The sequence below is a fragment of the Mesoplodon densirostris genome, chromosome 11 (genome assembly GCF_025265405.1).
Source record: "Mesoplodon densirostris isolate mMesDen1 chromosome 11, mMesDen1 primary haplotype, whole genome shotgun sequence".
In the NCBI taxonomy this organism is placed as follows: domain Eukaryota; kingdom Metazoa; phylum Chordata; class Mammalia; order Artiodactyla; family Ziphiidae; genus Mesoplodon; species Mesoplodon densirostris.
In genome coordinates, this window is record NC_082671.1 from 12,984,849 (window position 1) to 13,000,560 (window position 15,712).

The window sequence follows — 15,712 nt, forward strand, 5'->3', positions numbered from 1 at the left end:
GATTTTAAATGTTTAATTCAGTGTTCTACCAAATTTGGAATAGAATTCTGATTTTGTCACTGAATTTTCTTTTATAGGTGTTACAGTTCGAGTGCCTCAAGCAACTACATACGTTGTAAACAATGGATTAACCCTGGGATCAACAGGACCTCAGCTCACAGTGCATCACCGACCACCACAAGTGCATACTGTAAGTGTGGATGCTTGGTTTCACAAAATTCTCACCTGTAAAGCCGTCAAATATCATTGCAGTTGGCACTTTTTTCTTTAAACTGGTTATATCAAAAGGAAATGACAGGTCTTCTGTGTCTCCAGAAGTTTATTGAAGAAAGTAGACCTTAGCATTGTGAGCACATGTTGGTAGGGAATGATGGTTGAGGATGATTGAGTTTGCTTGTGGTGGTGAACAGTGTATAAGAAGGGCCCACATCTGGGGCATGCAAAGTGGAACAGACCATTTTAAACTCATGGTTACATTAAAAAGAGCATTTCTGAGTATTAAAAAGGATATTTTAAAAAGTATCTTTTCATGTTCTAACTTTAGTTTTCATTTAATACCTTTATTATAGGTATGGCAGCTCATGTACAGAGGGGTTGAGTAACCAGCCCAAGGTCATACCTCATACATTTTCGTCATCTGGCCTTAACTTACCTTTCCAAATGTGTATGCTCTTCTTCACATACCCGATATCTAAATAAAAGTTAATACTTGTTTTTGCCCATAAATCCTCTCTCTTGCCTATCCCCATGCCCTTGCTCATGCTTTTACCTACTGGCAGAAAGGTCCATGACTATTTCTACATTTCTAAATTCTATCTTTCACAGTCCAATATAAATGTCACCTTTTTCGTGCTGACCGAGAACAAAGTATACATTCAGCGTTAAATGTGCTTACTTATAAGAATACGCTGCTGTCTTTATATGGAAAAGCAGTTTGAAAATGAAAGTAGAGTTGATACTCAAATTTTACATGATAGACTTCCACACGTTATTTAAAAATGTTATATTAAAGTAAGTATCTGTAGTACAGATCATCAAATCATAAATTATTTTGTTAGAAGTAGATGCTTATTTCAGTTTTTATCAAGATGATGTTCCATCAGCAAGGGCTTTTGTTCCCCAAGGAAAACTCAGGATTTTAGACCTCGAACGTAGAGTGGGAGGAACCTTAGCTCTCATCGTGCGGGGCGTTACTGGTTACAGATCATCAACTAGAACTTGCCAGAAATGGCATGGGGTCTGGTGTCTCCCAGGGTCCTTGGTGTAAGGTGAAGCCCCTCTGAATGTTGTCTAGGATGCTGTGCTCTGCCTTCAGCAGTGGCCCTCTTGGTGGCCCTTATAAACTGGCATGCCTCTTCCTCCTCTAGGAGCCCCCCTCACGCCCTGTGCACCCGGCGCCCTTACCAGAAGCCCCGCAGCCACAGCGCCTGCCCCCAGAGGCCGCCAGCACGTCTCCGCCTCAGAAGCCGCACTTGAAGTTAGCCCGGGTGCAGAGTCAAAACGGCATCGTGCTGTCCTGGAGCGTCCTCGAGGTGGACAGAAGCTGTGCCGCCGTCGACAGCTACCACCTGTATGCCTACCATGAGGAGCCCAGTGCCACTGTGCCCTCCCAGTGGAAGAAGATTGGAGAAGTAAAGGCGCTTCCCTTGCCCATGGCATGCACTCTCACCCAGTTTGTATCTGGAAGCAAATACTACTTTGCAGTACGAGCCAAGGATATTTATGGACGTTTTGGACCTTTCTGTGACCCTCAGTCAACGGATGTGATCTCTTCTTCCCAGAGCAGTTAAACCTTGGAGCCTTTATCTCTTCCTCTTTCTTCAAAAGTTCCACTTTTGGGTCTCGCTTTAATCTTGTGCATGAAACCCATTGTAAGATCCACACTGTGCAAGATTTCTTGGACAGATGTGTATATACATTACATTTGTTTATAATCAGAGTAAACTCAGCCCATAAAGCAGAATCTTTTCCTGAACAATTCAAGCTTCAAGGTTTTGAAATGTAAATGTGCACCTTGCTTTATTTAGTTTTGAGGCTGGGGTATATGTGTGGGTGTTTGTGCTTTTCTGTATGTATATGTTTATTGCAGTGGAATCTCCCATTTTCATTCTCAAATTTACCTCTCTTCCAGTGTGAAGTAAGTAGATCAAAGGATTTGAGGTATGTATCTGGCATGATTCTGCTTCTCAGAGATCTGTAGGTTCATAGATAAGTGATTTAAACTGAATCTAAATGGAACCCAAAGAAAAAATAAAAAGCAAAATGGTTAAATAGTTTAAAATAGGTTAATTTGAACACAGGAAAGGATCTGTTCATCTTTTCTTTTGTCTCTTCTGGGTTGTCAGTTAGATGAAAAAGATCTGCAATGGGCCCTCCCTTTTCTAATCTGGTTTTTCCATTTATTTTGTGCCTTAGAGATTAACGACAAAAGTAAACAGGGCCATTTGTCCGTTATTATTTACTCTTCCCTGACAGCCTTTCACCCTCATTTCTCCTTTATCTCCACCAAACGTAGCACATGTCCCTCAAGTAAATTTTAGACCAAGCCTTTTATAAATAGTCTCATCAGTGACATCACTACATTTAACTCCAAAAATTTGACTTGCTCTTTTCTTCCAAGAATATAAATGCTTTTTATTTTTGGACCACGTTGTATAAGAAAATTTTCCTTCAAATATATTTTGGTATCTGTGTTGCACAAGGTTTTAGAGATGATGAAAGCAATTCTAGTTGTACCTTATCACCCAAAGCATAGTATTCTTTCAAAGGAAGTAAACAGTAAAATTCACAAAATACAGTGAGTAAACTATCAAAGGGAAAGCTCCATTTCTTCTTTATTCTCCTATCATTCTTCCTATCTTAATCTTTTAACTTTGTTTTGATGGTGCTAAGTTTTGTCTGATTTACTGTATGTCAGCTTTGGATAAGATTTTAAAGTATATCCTTTGGAGTCATTTTATGTAACAATTAGATATAACTTCTGTGCATCTCTGTTGTTCTTCAAAGTTTTAATCAAGTTCAGCTGAGGTCATGGATTTTCATTGTGAGTGCCAGCTATACGTGGTATCAGGTACGTGTTTGAGCGTAGATAGCTTAAGACAGGAGAGCTGGTGTAATTTGGGGGGTGAGAGTGTGGTTGGCCATACTTGGAAAGGAATTTGTGGCGTTTGTGAAACAAATTTTCAAGTCATCTTCCCATATCATATTTGAATTCATACTCCTACCTTCTTAAATAAGTTAGTCATTCATTTTTCCTGGAATTATAAAGCGGGAGCTATGGCTTCAATATTATTGCTGCTTTGTTTGCAACTTCGGTGGCTTGTAATAAGGAAGCATTCTAGTTGTAAAGAAACTCTTTAGAGACTTTTACTGGTGAGTGTACTGTCATGTTGGGTGTGAAGTTTGATTGATGCTGAAGAAAGCCTACAGATTGCCAAAAGTAAATCCAAAATCTTCCTTTTGCTTTCAGAAAATGAGACCACAATAAGAATTAAAGTTTCCACTAATCGTATTTGCCAACCAACTATGTAGACGTTACTCATTCTAGGACTAATGATGATGGTAAAGAAGTTGCCAATGTCATGCCAATTAAACTTTAAAGGGAGAAACTGATGATCTTCTAGATGTGTGTGAGCACCTATCGTATATCTGCATGTATATATGTTTTTACCTGCAATGGTTGCAGTGTTGATTCTGTGTTCAAGATCATTCCTGTCTACAGAATAGAAAGCCCACGTTCAAAACTGTTCTTTATTGACCGGTTTTGTGGTCACTTGATAATAATTTGCTTACCTAGCCTAGAAAGGTTCCCTTGGTGAACGTTTTTTATTTATATTCACTAATCCCTTTTTTTTTTTTAAGCTTTCATAGCATTATATAATCAGGTGAAGAAAGCCCAGTAGAATGAAAATATAATTTTAGCCTATATTGTGTCATTTCTGTCAGAGAAAAAAAAATACTTAAATAGTAACCCTAAAAATAGATTTTCTACAGTAAAATAAAACTGTTTATTACAGGTGGTGGAGGGAAGGTACAAAGAGAATTTGTGATTATTTGAGGGAAAAGATATTATAAGATGGTCTCCTTCAGTTAGCCTGCCATGGGATTTATAGGCAACAGCTATATTGGAGTTACTTATGGGTGCTAGGCTAGAACTCTAGGCTTTTATTTGGGGCAGGTTTTAATGTTGAGGAGTGCTTTCTTTTTGTTTGGTTTGTTTCTTTGGGGACAGAGAATGGAGGACTCAACTAGAAATAGCTACTGGTTACAGATTTTTTTAATAGCAGTTCACACTCCATGGTACCTTTTTTTAATTTCACAATATCTTTTCACAGAGTGTTATAAATAAGCTTGATAATCCCATTTTGGGAATGCAAGTTTGCTACCTTTTTAGCCTGACAATACTTGTGTAAGTATTGCCTTATTGGAAATCCTGGAAACTTCTGATACTTCAACCTGAAATACAGGATGTTTATATGACATTTAAAGGTAACTGTGATGTTTGTTACTCTCTACTTTGCACTTTGTCAGAGTAATCTTCACCCTGTTTTAAGTGTAAGCCTCACATTTTAAAATTATGTTCTTGCCAGTAAATTTATAAATTACATACAAAGACATCTGTTGTTAACAGGTAACTTTATGAGGTAACTATATCCCTCTTATTTCTCTGGACTCACTTTTTAAAATATGCAGAAAACTATGTGCTGTTTAACACAGTAGAAGTTTATGAGAGAAGTGAAGCGTAGAGCTTTCTTCCTTGATAAGTGAGTGTTGACTGGGATACCATTTGCCTCACAGAAGAGGTGTTCCCCACTCTCCTGACCCCCATTGCCAGATAGTAAGTGAAAGGTTTAATTGAAAAAAATGACCTAAAGCAAGGAGCTTGGAATCTTAGGACCACCTGTCAGTAGAACTCCTTAGGCGGGCCGCACCATACAGTTCTCTTGCTGTATTGGATTAAGTGTTAACGTAGTTTTTTTTTTTTTGTTTGCTCTTTTGCTTACACTTTCAAAATGATCATTTATGCAGCAAGGTGTTAATACTGCATACACTTTTGTCTTGTTCTGCGAATTTTCCAGTACTGTACAAGATTAACAAAATAATGCCTGTGGTATCCTCCTCTCTTTTATACACTGTGATCTTAGCACAGTAGGTTACGGCAAACACTTCCAAGTGTTCTCCGGGACTTTCCTTCTTGGGCTATTTCAGTATCCTATGATTTATTCATTACTTTAGCTTTATCATTGGCCTGTTTTATTTTAATTTCCAGAAAAACCATGTCCCAGTATTAGATTATTGAAAATAACTCTATCTAAAACCAATGTATGATTCTGCCTGCCTTACTATTTACTGGGCAAATGATGCTCCCTCCCCTTTTTAAAAATTTTGGGACACACACACAAAGAAAGAACAATTCCTATAAGGAGTTTTGTTGGTGCGGCAGGTTTTTCCAATTCCTAAAACTTATTCCCCTTGAGCCAGCCAGTGGGGAGGGACAGGATGATACAAATACATGCTTTGTCTTCTGGTCAAATTATTTTATCATGCTAAAAAAGTTTGTCATTTTTTTTTATTTGTAGGGTCAGTTAATACCCATCATTTATATTTAATTGCCATCTTTTAAAAAAATTTTGTTTGTAAATAAGGTAACTGGGCAATCAAACACCTTTTGGGAAATCCTGGCTTTAGTGTTTTATCAACCATTTCAAACTTAAATATAAAAATAATTCCTTTGTAGTAAACTTGCATCCTGATTTTTCTTTATTGCAGTTGAAAGTGTAAATAATAAGACAATGTAAGACCTTCCTAATGTCTAATAGAAACTGGGCTATAGCAAGTTGCCCTATTTTTATTAGGTTTTGAAGGTTTTTGTGGGGTTTTTCTTTTTTAAATGTACAGTAGAATGTTGTCTGTATAAGTGTTAACTGTAGTGGGATTTTGTTCAGCAAGCCTGAAATTTATACTTTGAAATAAACTACTGGGTTTTTAACATCCTGTGTACTCTGATTCATTCTGATTATTCTCAGCCCTTGTGTTTTTTTTTTTTCTTTTGGGAGTCTTTCACCTTGTTAAGAGTCACTGTTACACTGTTCAGTATGGTTCGTTTAACTTAACTTGACAGTACCATGGTACTCAAACCACATACAGTTCTCCAGCTTTGAAAGAAAAGTTTGTTATGCAGAGTTGCTCCCAGATTAGATATGCTGCTTCTAACTAATGGGAGACAACATTAAAGTTTGCTATATTATGTGCCTATCCTGTGCCAGAAAAAGACTCAGCTGTTGCTTCTTAATGACCAGAAAAAGAACACTATTGGAGTATTCCTACTGGAGGTCCCACCACCCCCTAGGGCTTTGTCATCAAGCACATCCAGCTGGGAGAAGGGGAAAGAGCATGAGCAGTACAGGCTGTTAGGGGCCAGGCCTGGGAAGAATCCACGCGCGAGAACTCTGCCATGTGGCACAGCTGCCCAAGGCAGCCTGGGAGGTGTGGTCTGCGGGGCCAGGCTTAAAAGCAGAGAATGGATTTTGGTGAGCGAGGGAGCAGTTTCTGCCATACTTTCTTGTGTATAAGCTTGTGTGCTAAAACGGTATTGTCATCCATCATATGTAATGTTTTCTTCTACAGTGCTCCACCCTATAGTAAATGCTGGTTTTAAAAAATGACAAAATTGGCAGAAAATGAAAGTGATAGACTGGATTGAATATATTTTATTAAGACTAATTCTGAATGGGAAAACGTAGTTAAAATAGTGCCCTTGATATCTCATCTCCCTCCATTTTATGTCAAGTTACAGAATTGGTCTCATGGTAATAAAATCAAAGTTGTAGGCCTCTGGCATGCCCTCATGGAGAGTTTTGTTGAAACGGCTCCAGTGAAAAACAGGGAGGCCACCTTGTACTGTGGGCCCACTAATGGCATAGGCTGTGTACTTGGATGCCAGGTAGATATCTGCCACCTGCAAAGGGAGAAGAGGGGGGCATTTTAGGAAACCATTGGGAAAAAGCTAGACTACCTACCTGTTGTAGTTGTTGTTCCTGCTCTTTGTCCAAAGTCACAATATTAGCTCCCCTTCAAATAAAATCTTACAAGCTTCCACAATAATGCTCTTCTGTATCCATCTGGCATTCAGATGTGCACCTAGTAGAAGTGTGTTAAATTAACCGCCAAAAGTGTGAGATCGGGAATCAGGTTACTCATTTCGGAATTCTAGCTCCAAAACGTATTTTGACTCCGTTTTCTCATTTGTAAAAAACTCTGCTTCATAGAAGAGTTGTCATGAGGATTAATCAGAGCAAATACTTGAAGCAGTGCCTGGAATAGATTAATTCCTCAGTAAAAGTTGTTATTAATCAGGACACTAACAACTATTAAAGTAGAAGGAACTCGATGAAAAGTGAGGTCCGTGGTTCTTAAAAACACTTGAACGTTGGGTAGCTGCAGATCTTAAGCTCAGAGGGGAAAGCAGGAAATGTCTCATAACTTCTGATTTTCCTCATATTCAAAATGGCTCAAGAGAAATGATATTTTTAAAGTATATGCTTCAACAGAGACTTTCTTGATGAAAAATTGGCAGGCTCTTGTCTCCTGAAGAAAGTAAAATTTGGCAGATGGAAGCTTGGCTTGGGTTCTCCCCAGTTCAAGTAATTCTCTTTGTGTGTTCTGGAATGGATATAACACTTTTCACACACTTTACTGAATGTTTGCAAATGCCATTAAAAAGAAATAAATGCAAAAGCATTCACTGGGGCTTCATGTGTGCCAGGCTCGCTACATCCACTAAATTTTTCTTACACAACATTTTGAGAGTCATTAAGGCTAAAGCTTGGCTCAAACTATTCTAAAGCATCTTCTGTTTAGACATTAAGCTGACAGAAAAAATAATGTATGGGGGGGTTTGGCATTCTTACAGTTACCAGAGCTTCAGATAGAACAGTTAATTCGCTTGTAACAGATTTCTTCTAGAATTTAGGACTGGAGATGCAAATGAAAAGATACATGCCCAAGCCAAAAGTGCAAAAGGATGTGGTAGAATGATTTCCTTCCACCAACCAGATGGCTAACTCACAACCTTGGACATCCCAAATCCAGTAGTGTGCTGGTCAATTTTTAACTAACTAGCTCTCTGAGGGAAAAAGACCCCAATTTATAGTGTTTGCTGATTTCCATGATGTAAATATTCCACCACTTCAAGCTATCAACATGGTGTCAACTATTTTAACAACTGGTTCTCACAAGCCTATATGAGTGGGCTTCGGCCCCACTGCAAACTTTTTATTACCTATATTGTGAGACGTATTACAGCACTTAACAATTCGAGCATAGTGAAAACTCTTTATTGCTTGAGCATCTGGTCCAATACTTGTTCCTTCAGCTACATTCAATTCCTGTGTAACGTGAAATCACACTGCTCTCAATATGTTCTTTGGACTTTGGGCTGGTCTGGTAAACCTTAAAGCCTCACAATATCACCATCATCATCATGATTGTGTACATTTACAAACAACCCACTAAGTACCGTTGTCAACATTGTATAGCTATTAAATGTTGATTCTTCACAACAACTCTTGAGGCAAGTACTCTTATTTCCATTTTTCAGATGAGGAAACAGAAGCATAAAAGATTATGTAATTGGGCTTCCCTGGTGGTGCAGTGGTTGAGAGTCTGCCTGCCGATGCAGGGGACACGGGTTCGTGCCCCGGTCCGGGAAGATCCCACATGCCGCGGAGCGGCTGGGCCCGTGAGCCATGGCCGCTGAGCCTGCACGTCCGGAGCCTGTGCTCCGCAACGGGAGAGGCTGCAACAGTGAGAGGCCCGCGTACCGCAAAAAAAAAAAAAAAAAAAAAAAAAAAAGGATTATGTGGTTTACAGCTGAGTGGCCGAGCAGGAACTAGAAGTTAGGCAATAGGACCTACCACCAGAATCTCTGAAAAAGCTGATTCCTGAATTGAGTTTGTGTTTAGAGACATTATTGTATTTTATACCACAAAAACCTCTGCAGCTCTGCCTTTGAAAAGGCCTAGGTACTGGTGGAAATTAAATTCAAAAACCAATAGCGACTGGATGGCAGGGGAGTTTGGGGGAGAATGGATACACGTTATGTATGGCTGAGTCACTCTGCTGTGCGCCTGAAACTATAGCAACACTGTTAACTGGCTACACTCCAGTGTAAGACAGAAAGTTTAAACAGACACAAAACCACCAATGGCGGGTTACCTTGGTGTCATAGCAACCCCCAGGACTTGGATTCAGTGAGTTCAGGTCCTCACGGCAGCAGATGGTATTGCAGGGATCACCTTTACTGTAAGTGTCGTTCTTGTAATCTAGGAAACAGTGATGGGGAAAAGAGTGAGCGCTGACCATTCTGAGATCCACTTATCCACGGTAAACTGGACCTGTTAAAGCCCAGATGATCAGAGCATATACCCCAGAGACCTCCTCGGCCCAGCCTGCTCCCATATACAGAAGTCACCTCCGACGTGTACAGGGAAGAGGCAACCGCAAGTCCCCTGCTCCAGGCTCAGCCTGGTCTCAAGAACCTTGCACAGTGAAGAACGGACGGAAGAGAGGTAACAGAGGACAAATGTACCTACATTTTTTTTAAACAAAATAAATACAAATCTGACTCGATACTGTTCATCAAAAATAAAGTGTTTATGAATAATTGTGGTTTTAGTAGCTGCTTTTCTCCTTGGAAGGAAATCTGTGTTTGGGATGGTAGGGTAAAAAAAGTACCCTACATGGGTTCTTTCTTCTGTGTTTTACATATAACTCTTTCAGTTAAAAAAGTATGTAGACTCTTCTTCCCTATCATTTTTATAAAAGAGGACAAAATTCTATTTGTTGTGTGTATAATATGTGTAGTATCAACTGAATACTAAATAATTCAATAACTTCTTATAATTCCTTTTAGTACAGAGATGATAAAATTACATGGATTCTTTATCCATGGGGAAGCAAAGGAGTTTTGAAGAATGATTCTTGAGAAATGTGCTACGTACTGTTGTATCGCATGATATATTTCATGGATTCCATATCAGTCACTTTCCCTTGGTCACGCCGGAAGATTTTGGCTCGTGAAGCCAGATCATAAGAGTAGTCCAAACCCAGCTTCTTAACCAACATTGGATAGCCACTCCAGTTGTAGATTTTTTCATGGAAAGGAATGTTGTAGGAGGGCCAGTATCCTAATTTGGAATGGAAGGGAGGGAAGGGTGGGATGGACAGGGAGGAAGACGGAAGAGAGAGGAAACAAAATAAATGTCATTCGTGGTACTTTCTTTTGAAAATTGGCACAGCTGTGTAATTACAAAATGATACTACATAGAAAATAATGACTGTGAACCCTGGCAATCAAACAGATCCTTTGAAATTTACAGACTCGGTGTACCTCTAGATTATTCCATTAGGGGAAGAAGAGCATCAGGATTCTTTGGTTTTTCACCCCAAATTCTTAAAGCAATCTATTAAGCAGAAGATAATCTGAATTCTAGGCTCAGGGTTGAATAACTGGACCTTAGGCAGTTAACCTCATTTCCCCCAACCCCTTTTTTTAGCAGGAGGAGGGAAAGGAAGAGTTCTTAATGTGAGGGTAATGTGAGGGAGATGGTCTTTAAGGTTCCAGTAGGCATTTAACTCCTCTGACGCTAAACATTCATAAAGGCTCAGCTTCATTCAAAGCTTCACAGTGTGCCAACGTCACTAGGCGTCCAACATGTGACACACCTTTAGTAAAATCAACATTTCGGGAACAGCTCAGATTAGTGTCCTAAGGTATTGCCTATAGGACAGTCAGTCAACCTTCCCCATTCAGGGATTAATTCCCACTCCCATATTCTCTTAGCCCTTGTCTGCCTTTTTCCCTTCTTACTGTTTTATAGGATTCCCCGACTCGGGGGTGAAGTTATTAAGAGAAAACAAATGACAAGACATTCAACCTTGTTGATTCTGGGGCACAGAGCCAGCCAGCATCAGGAAGAACTGAGATAAAGACAACATTGAAAGTGCAGGCTAAAAGTCACATTTATTATTGCAGTGTACCTAGGTTATACAACTTGGGAGCTAGACTGCCTGGATCTTAAGCCTGGTCCTGCCATTATTAGGTATGTGACCTTATACGAATTTTTTAACCTCTCTGTGCCTCAGTGTCTTCATCTATAAAATGTGAACAAGGATAGTACTTACCTTATAAGGATCACTGTGAGCGTTAAATGAGTTCAAACAGATGGAGTAGCTTATAACAGGGTCTGGTACTTGGTGAGCACTAGATGAATATTAACTTTTATAATTATAGTTCTCTATGTGAATAGCTCAAATGAATAATAAAAATTGCTGCTTTAGGGCTTCCCTGGTGGCGCAGTGGTTGAGAGTCTGCCTGCCGATGCAGGGGACACGGGTTCGTGCCCCGGTCCGGGAAGATCCCACATGCCGCGGAGCAGCTGGGCCCGTGAGCCATGGCCGCTGAGCCTGAGCGTCCGGAGCCTGTGCTCCGTAGCGGGAGAGGCCACAGCAGTGAGAGGCCCGCGTACCGCAAAAAAAAAAAAAAATTGCTGCTTTATACTTCACATTTTCATAAAGCTTCATGACTAAAAAAGGATTTAAAATAGAGTATCTCATATAATATCACAATACCGGCTGATGTATACATATTACATCCCTCCTTCTAAAGGAAGAAACAGAGGTTCAGAGAGGTCGAATGCCTTCCTTCTGACTAAAAACACCCGGGGCTTCTATCGACGTATCACAGCTGCTTCCAAATACTAGGAGGTTTGCGGGACTTTTTTTTTTTTTTTTAATGGCTATATGATATTGCTTAATTATTTAGGAAAATCACGTTTCTTTCTGAGCCTATCTTCCCTTACAGTAAGATGGTAACAATACTACTTATCTGGAAATATGTTATGAAGGTCAAACAAAAGAATATAAGTAAAAGGTATGTCAAGTATACAGTAGACACTCAGTGAATTTAACTCTGTGTTCTTCTTGCCTCTGGGGGAAAACAAAACACAACAAACTATAGACAGATCAGCATCAACTTATTTTAGTCCCAGGGTAGATTTCTTCATGGGATCTAGGAATGGGATTGCAAAGAACCTGAAGCTACCATCATATAATCAGCGGCTTCCTATTATTATTATTATTAGGACCAAGTCAGACAGCTAGGTTCTTAAGTTTGTTCTCAGTTTTGAACTGCCATGCCAACCAACAAGTAACCACCTAATGATTTGACTTCTCAGGTGGATTTTCCAACAAGAGGAGGAGGTAGGTCCGCTACTTGGTAGCATCTGATCTTCTTGGCAATTGAAGTTTCCACCTTAATTAATTGTTTTATGCACATTATATGCATTTCCTGGAGTGAGGCGGTTCCCTCTGGGTGTCGTTACAAAATGGATTCGAGGACCTGGGAAATGAAGGACCAGCCCTGATCCCCAGGATCCATACCTTATCTTGGTTCTGTTCTTTCTCATCTCTCAGCTGATCTATTTCAACAGTTTCCTAATTCTCCTCCTGTCTTCTCTCTGACCTGTCTGTTCTCCCTTTTCAAAGACTCCAGTTTTCTAAAGGATAAAGGCTAATTTTTCATTTTTTAAGGAACCTCCATACTGTTCTCCATAGTGGCTGCACCAATTTACATTCCCACCAACAGTGCAAGAGGGATCCCTTTTGTCCACACCCTCTCCAGCATTTACTGTTTGTAGATTTTTTGATGTTGGACATTCTGACTGGTGTAATAACCTCATTGTAGTTTTGATTTGCATTTCTCTAATAATTAGTGATGTTCAGCATCTTTTCATGTGCTTTTTTTGGCCATCTGTATGTCTTCTTTGGAGAAATGTCTATTTAGGTCTTCTGCCCATTTTTTGATTGGGTTGTTTGCTTTTTTGACATTGAGCTGCATGAGCTGTTTGTATATTTTAGAAATTAATCCCTTGTCGGTTGCTTCGTTTGCAAATATTTTCTCCCATTCTGAGGCTTGTTTTTCTTATGGCTTCCTTTGCTGTGCAAAAGCTTTTAAGTTTAATTAGATCCCATTTTTAAATTTTTGTTTTTATTTCCATTACTCTAGGAGGTGGGTCAAAAAAGATCTTGCTGCGATTTATGTCATAGAGTGTTCTGCCTATGTTTTCCTCTAAGAGTTTTATAGTGTCCAGTCTTACATTTAGGTCTTTAATCCATTTTGAATTTATTTTTGTGTGTGCTGTTAGGGAGTGTTCTAATTTCATTCTTTTACATGTAGCTGCCCAGTTTTCCCAGCACCACTTATTGAAGAGGCTGTCTTTTCTCCATTTTATATTCTTGCCTCCTTTGTCGTAGATTAGGTGACCATAGGTTCACGGGTTTATCTATCTCTGGACTTTCTATAAAGGCTAAACTGACTGCTCAGCAGGATCCAAAGGCTGTATTTTCCCCTGACCACCTATCTTCCGTGTCACAGCCTTCTCTCTAGCTGTCTTGGGCTAATAGTTTCTCCTTCACACCATGGTCTTCATGCCTCTATTTGTTTGACCTTGTCCCCTTATCAAATTGCTGAGCTCCTTTCTAGCCTGTAAACCTCCACGCAGACATCATCTTCTCTTTCATTTATTTAACAAATATTCAGTGAGGACTTCTTATGTGTGCTGAGCCCTATGTTCAATGCAAGATGTTAGGACTTGCTAAGTGTCGGCAATGTGCTCAAGAATTGACAAAAATTGGGCTTCCCTGGTGGCGCAGTGGTTGAGTCCGCCTGCCGATGCAGGGGACACGGGTTCGTGCCCCGGTCTGGGAAGATCCCACATGCCACGGATCGGCTGGGCCCGTGAGCCATGGCCGCTGAGCCTGCGCGTCTGGAGCCTGTGCTCCGCAACGGGAGAGGCCCGCGTACCGCAAAAAAAAAAAAAAAAAAAAAAAAAGAATCGACAAAAATTATCTCAGTGAATTATCATGACAACCCTGTGAAAATTGCAAAGGTCTACACTCCCACATCGCAAAACTCTTGGAGGCCAGATGTGTTTCAGGATTCAGGGTTTTCCAGATTTTACAACAGCAATGGTGTGTAAATTACAGATGATGTTGCAGTCTCTGTGGGGAGCCCCTCATAGTCAAAGACACTGATAACTCTGTAGCCTGATGTATACATTCTCTTCAGAGGAGAGGAAATAAATAGAGACTATAAATAGTTCAAGTTAGTTTTTGCTACCGAGTGAGTTCAGATCAGGTCATATTTTGCTACCACAAGTGAGCTAGGACAAAAAACAAAGGAACAAAGAACTTTTAGTTTTAGAGTTTTGAGATTTTGTAATTACAAATAAGTGACTAGGGACCTGTACCATTACTGTCAGGTTTTACAGATGAAGAAAGTGAGGCTTGGAGAGAGTGGATAAGATTTTGAGGAACCGATAGTCAAATCAAGGCAATGTGACTCCAAACCCAGTACTTCCAACGTCTGGGCTGTGACCTTGCCCTCCAGAACCGCCTTCTCTCATCCCTCCCACTGACAGCGTCACCACCAGGTTTGCTACACCAGAGCTTATCACTGCTGTTTGCTTTCTGGGTTCTAATAGCTTCTTTAGGTGCCTTGCTTCCCTATCAGACTGTGTGTTGGGGATTCTACATCCACACTTTTCCAGTCCCTGGGCTGGAGTAGCACTCCCATAAATAGTTGCTGAACTAAAAGTTTTACTTGGGAACCCAGGAGAGAAGGTAATATTGGAACCATGAGTAGTCATAAGATTGTGAATGCCTGGCTTTGTCCCAGTCTACGCATAAGGGTAGATTATGCTGTCACGTAAGGGTTTGAGGTACAGGTTTTACAGGTCGTGCTGACCCTGGTCATTCTTTCCCTGTGTGACTAGCAACGGCATTCCCCTCCTTCCTTCCCCACCATATACTCCCCGCATCATACATTCACACAGCACATATTACCCATCACTCACACACACACACACACACACACACACACACACACACACACACACACATATCAGACTTCCAGACTTCTAACATGAAGAAAATACCTGTCCGCAGAACGTCGGTTTGTTCAGAATATTCTACATATGTCGGAATTTGCTCCACAATGTACAGAGTGCCTTTATCAAGGCTGTAGTTCAGATTTACCTTCTTCAGGTCCAGGACCATGTACTGATTGTTATACGTGCCTGAAATATCGGGAGACATGAAGACAGGGCATGGGTATGGCTCTACTGTTTAACTCCAGATCTAAACGTACATACATGCCTAAAAGTTATTCTGCAGGGCCACTTACCAGAGTTGTATTTTGAAAAGACCTCTGCCCACTGCTTGCCTCCGTTTGCCATCATATTGGCCACCCGGACTCTTTGCCAGGCCAGGAGAGACTGGGGTACCACGTGCTGCAGTAGGGTTTTATTATACACGCTGTTTGTGGTCTGCAGCAATGCCAAACCACTGCTGAGAAGGTAAAAGTCATCCAGAGACTCCAAAAACCCTACAGGAAACACGAATATACAAATCAGCATAACACATATGCAAAATATTGAGGCATCAGTGTTAGCACAGAGCTTTGTGTACACAATGCATTTTGCAGTGTCCATTATTATTATCCTCTCCCAGCTTTGGTTCCCCTGTGTGGCAGTTACTCAACTGCCGTTTCTAAAGGTGCCAGGGGACCTCCATCCCTGGATTTGCCATTGAAATTTTTTGATTTTATGATTTGGGATGACAAGAATACATTAAATCAGGACTATTCCAAGCT

At 40.3% G+C, this 15,712-nt stretch overlaps 2 protein-coding genes across 3 annotated transcripts in view; one reads left to right on the forward strand and one right to left on the reverse strand.

The window, feature by feature from the left end:
- ATF7IP (activating transcription factor 7 interacting protein) overlaps nucleotides 1-5,991 on the forward strand; it is a 114,563-nt gene extending 108,572 nt beyond the window's left edge. For both annotated transcript variants that reach the window (XM_060112474.1, XM_060112473.1), the window contains exons 14-15: nucleotides 78-190; nucleotides 1,368-5,991. In XM_060112474.1, coding sequence (XP_059968457.1) covers nucleotides 78-190; nucleotides 1,368-1,790 — 536 coding nt within the window. In that variant the 3' untranslated portion in view covers nucleotides 1,791-5,991. The remainder of the gene's footprint in view (nucleotides 1-77; nucleotides 191-1,367) is intronic.
- A 715-nt stretch (nucleotides 5,992-6,706) lies between these two features.
- PLBD1 (phospholipase B domain containing 1) overlaps nucleotides 6,707-15,712 on the reverse strand; it is a 57,716-nt gene continuing 48,710 nt past the window's right edge. Inside the window, exons 7-11 of the mRNA XM_060112891.1 lie at nucleotides 15,245-15,445; nucleotides 14,997-15,137; nucleotides 10,002-10,187; nucleotides 9,217-9,323; nucleotides 6,707-6,958 (exon numbers count right to left, since the gene is read on the reverse strand). Of these exons, the coding sequence (XP_059968874.1) occupies nucleotides 6,791-6,958; nucleotides 9,217-9,323; nucleotides 10,002-10,187; nucleotides 14,997-15,137; nucleotides 15,245-15,445 (803 nt within the window). The 3' untranslated portion in view covers nucleotides 6,707-6,790. The remainder of the gene's footprint in view (nucleotides 6,959-9,216; nucleotides 9,324-10,001; nucleotides 10,188-14,996; nucleotides 15,138-15,244; nucleotides 15,446-15,712) is intronic.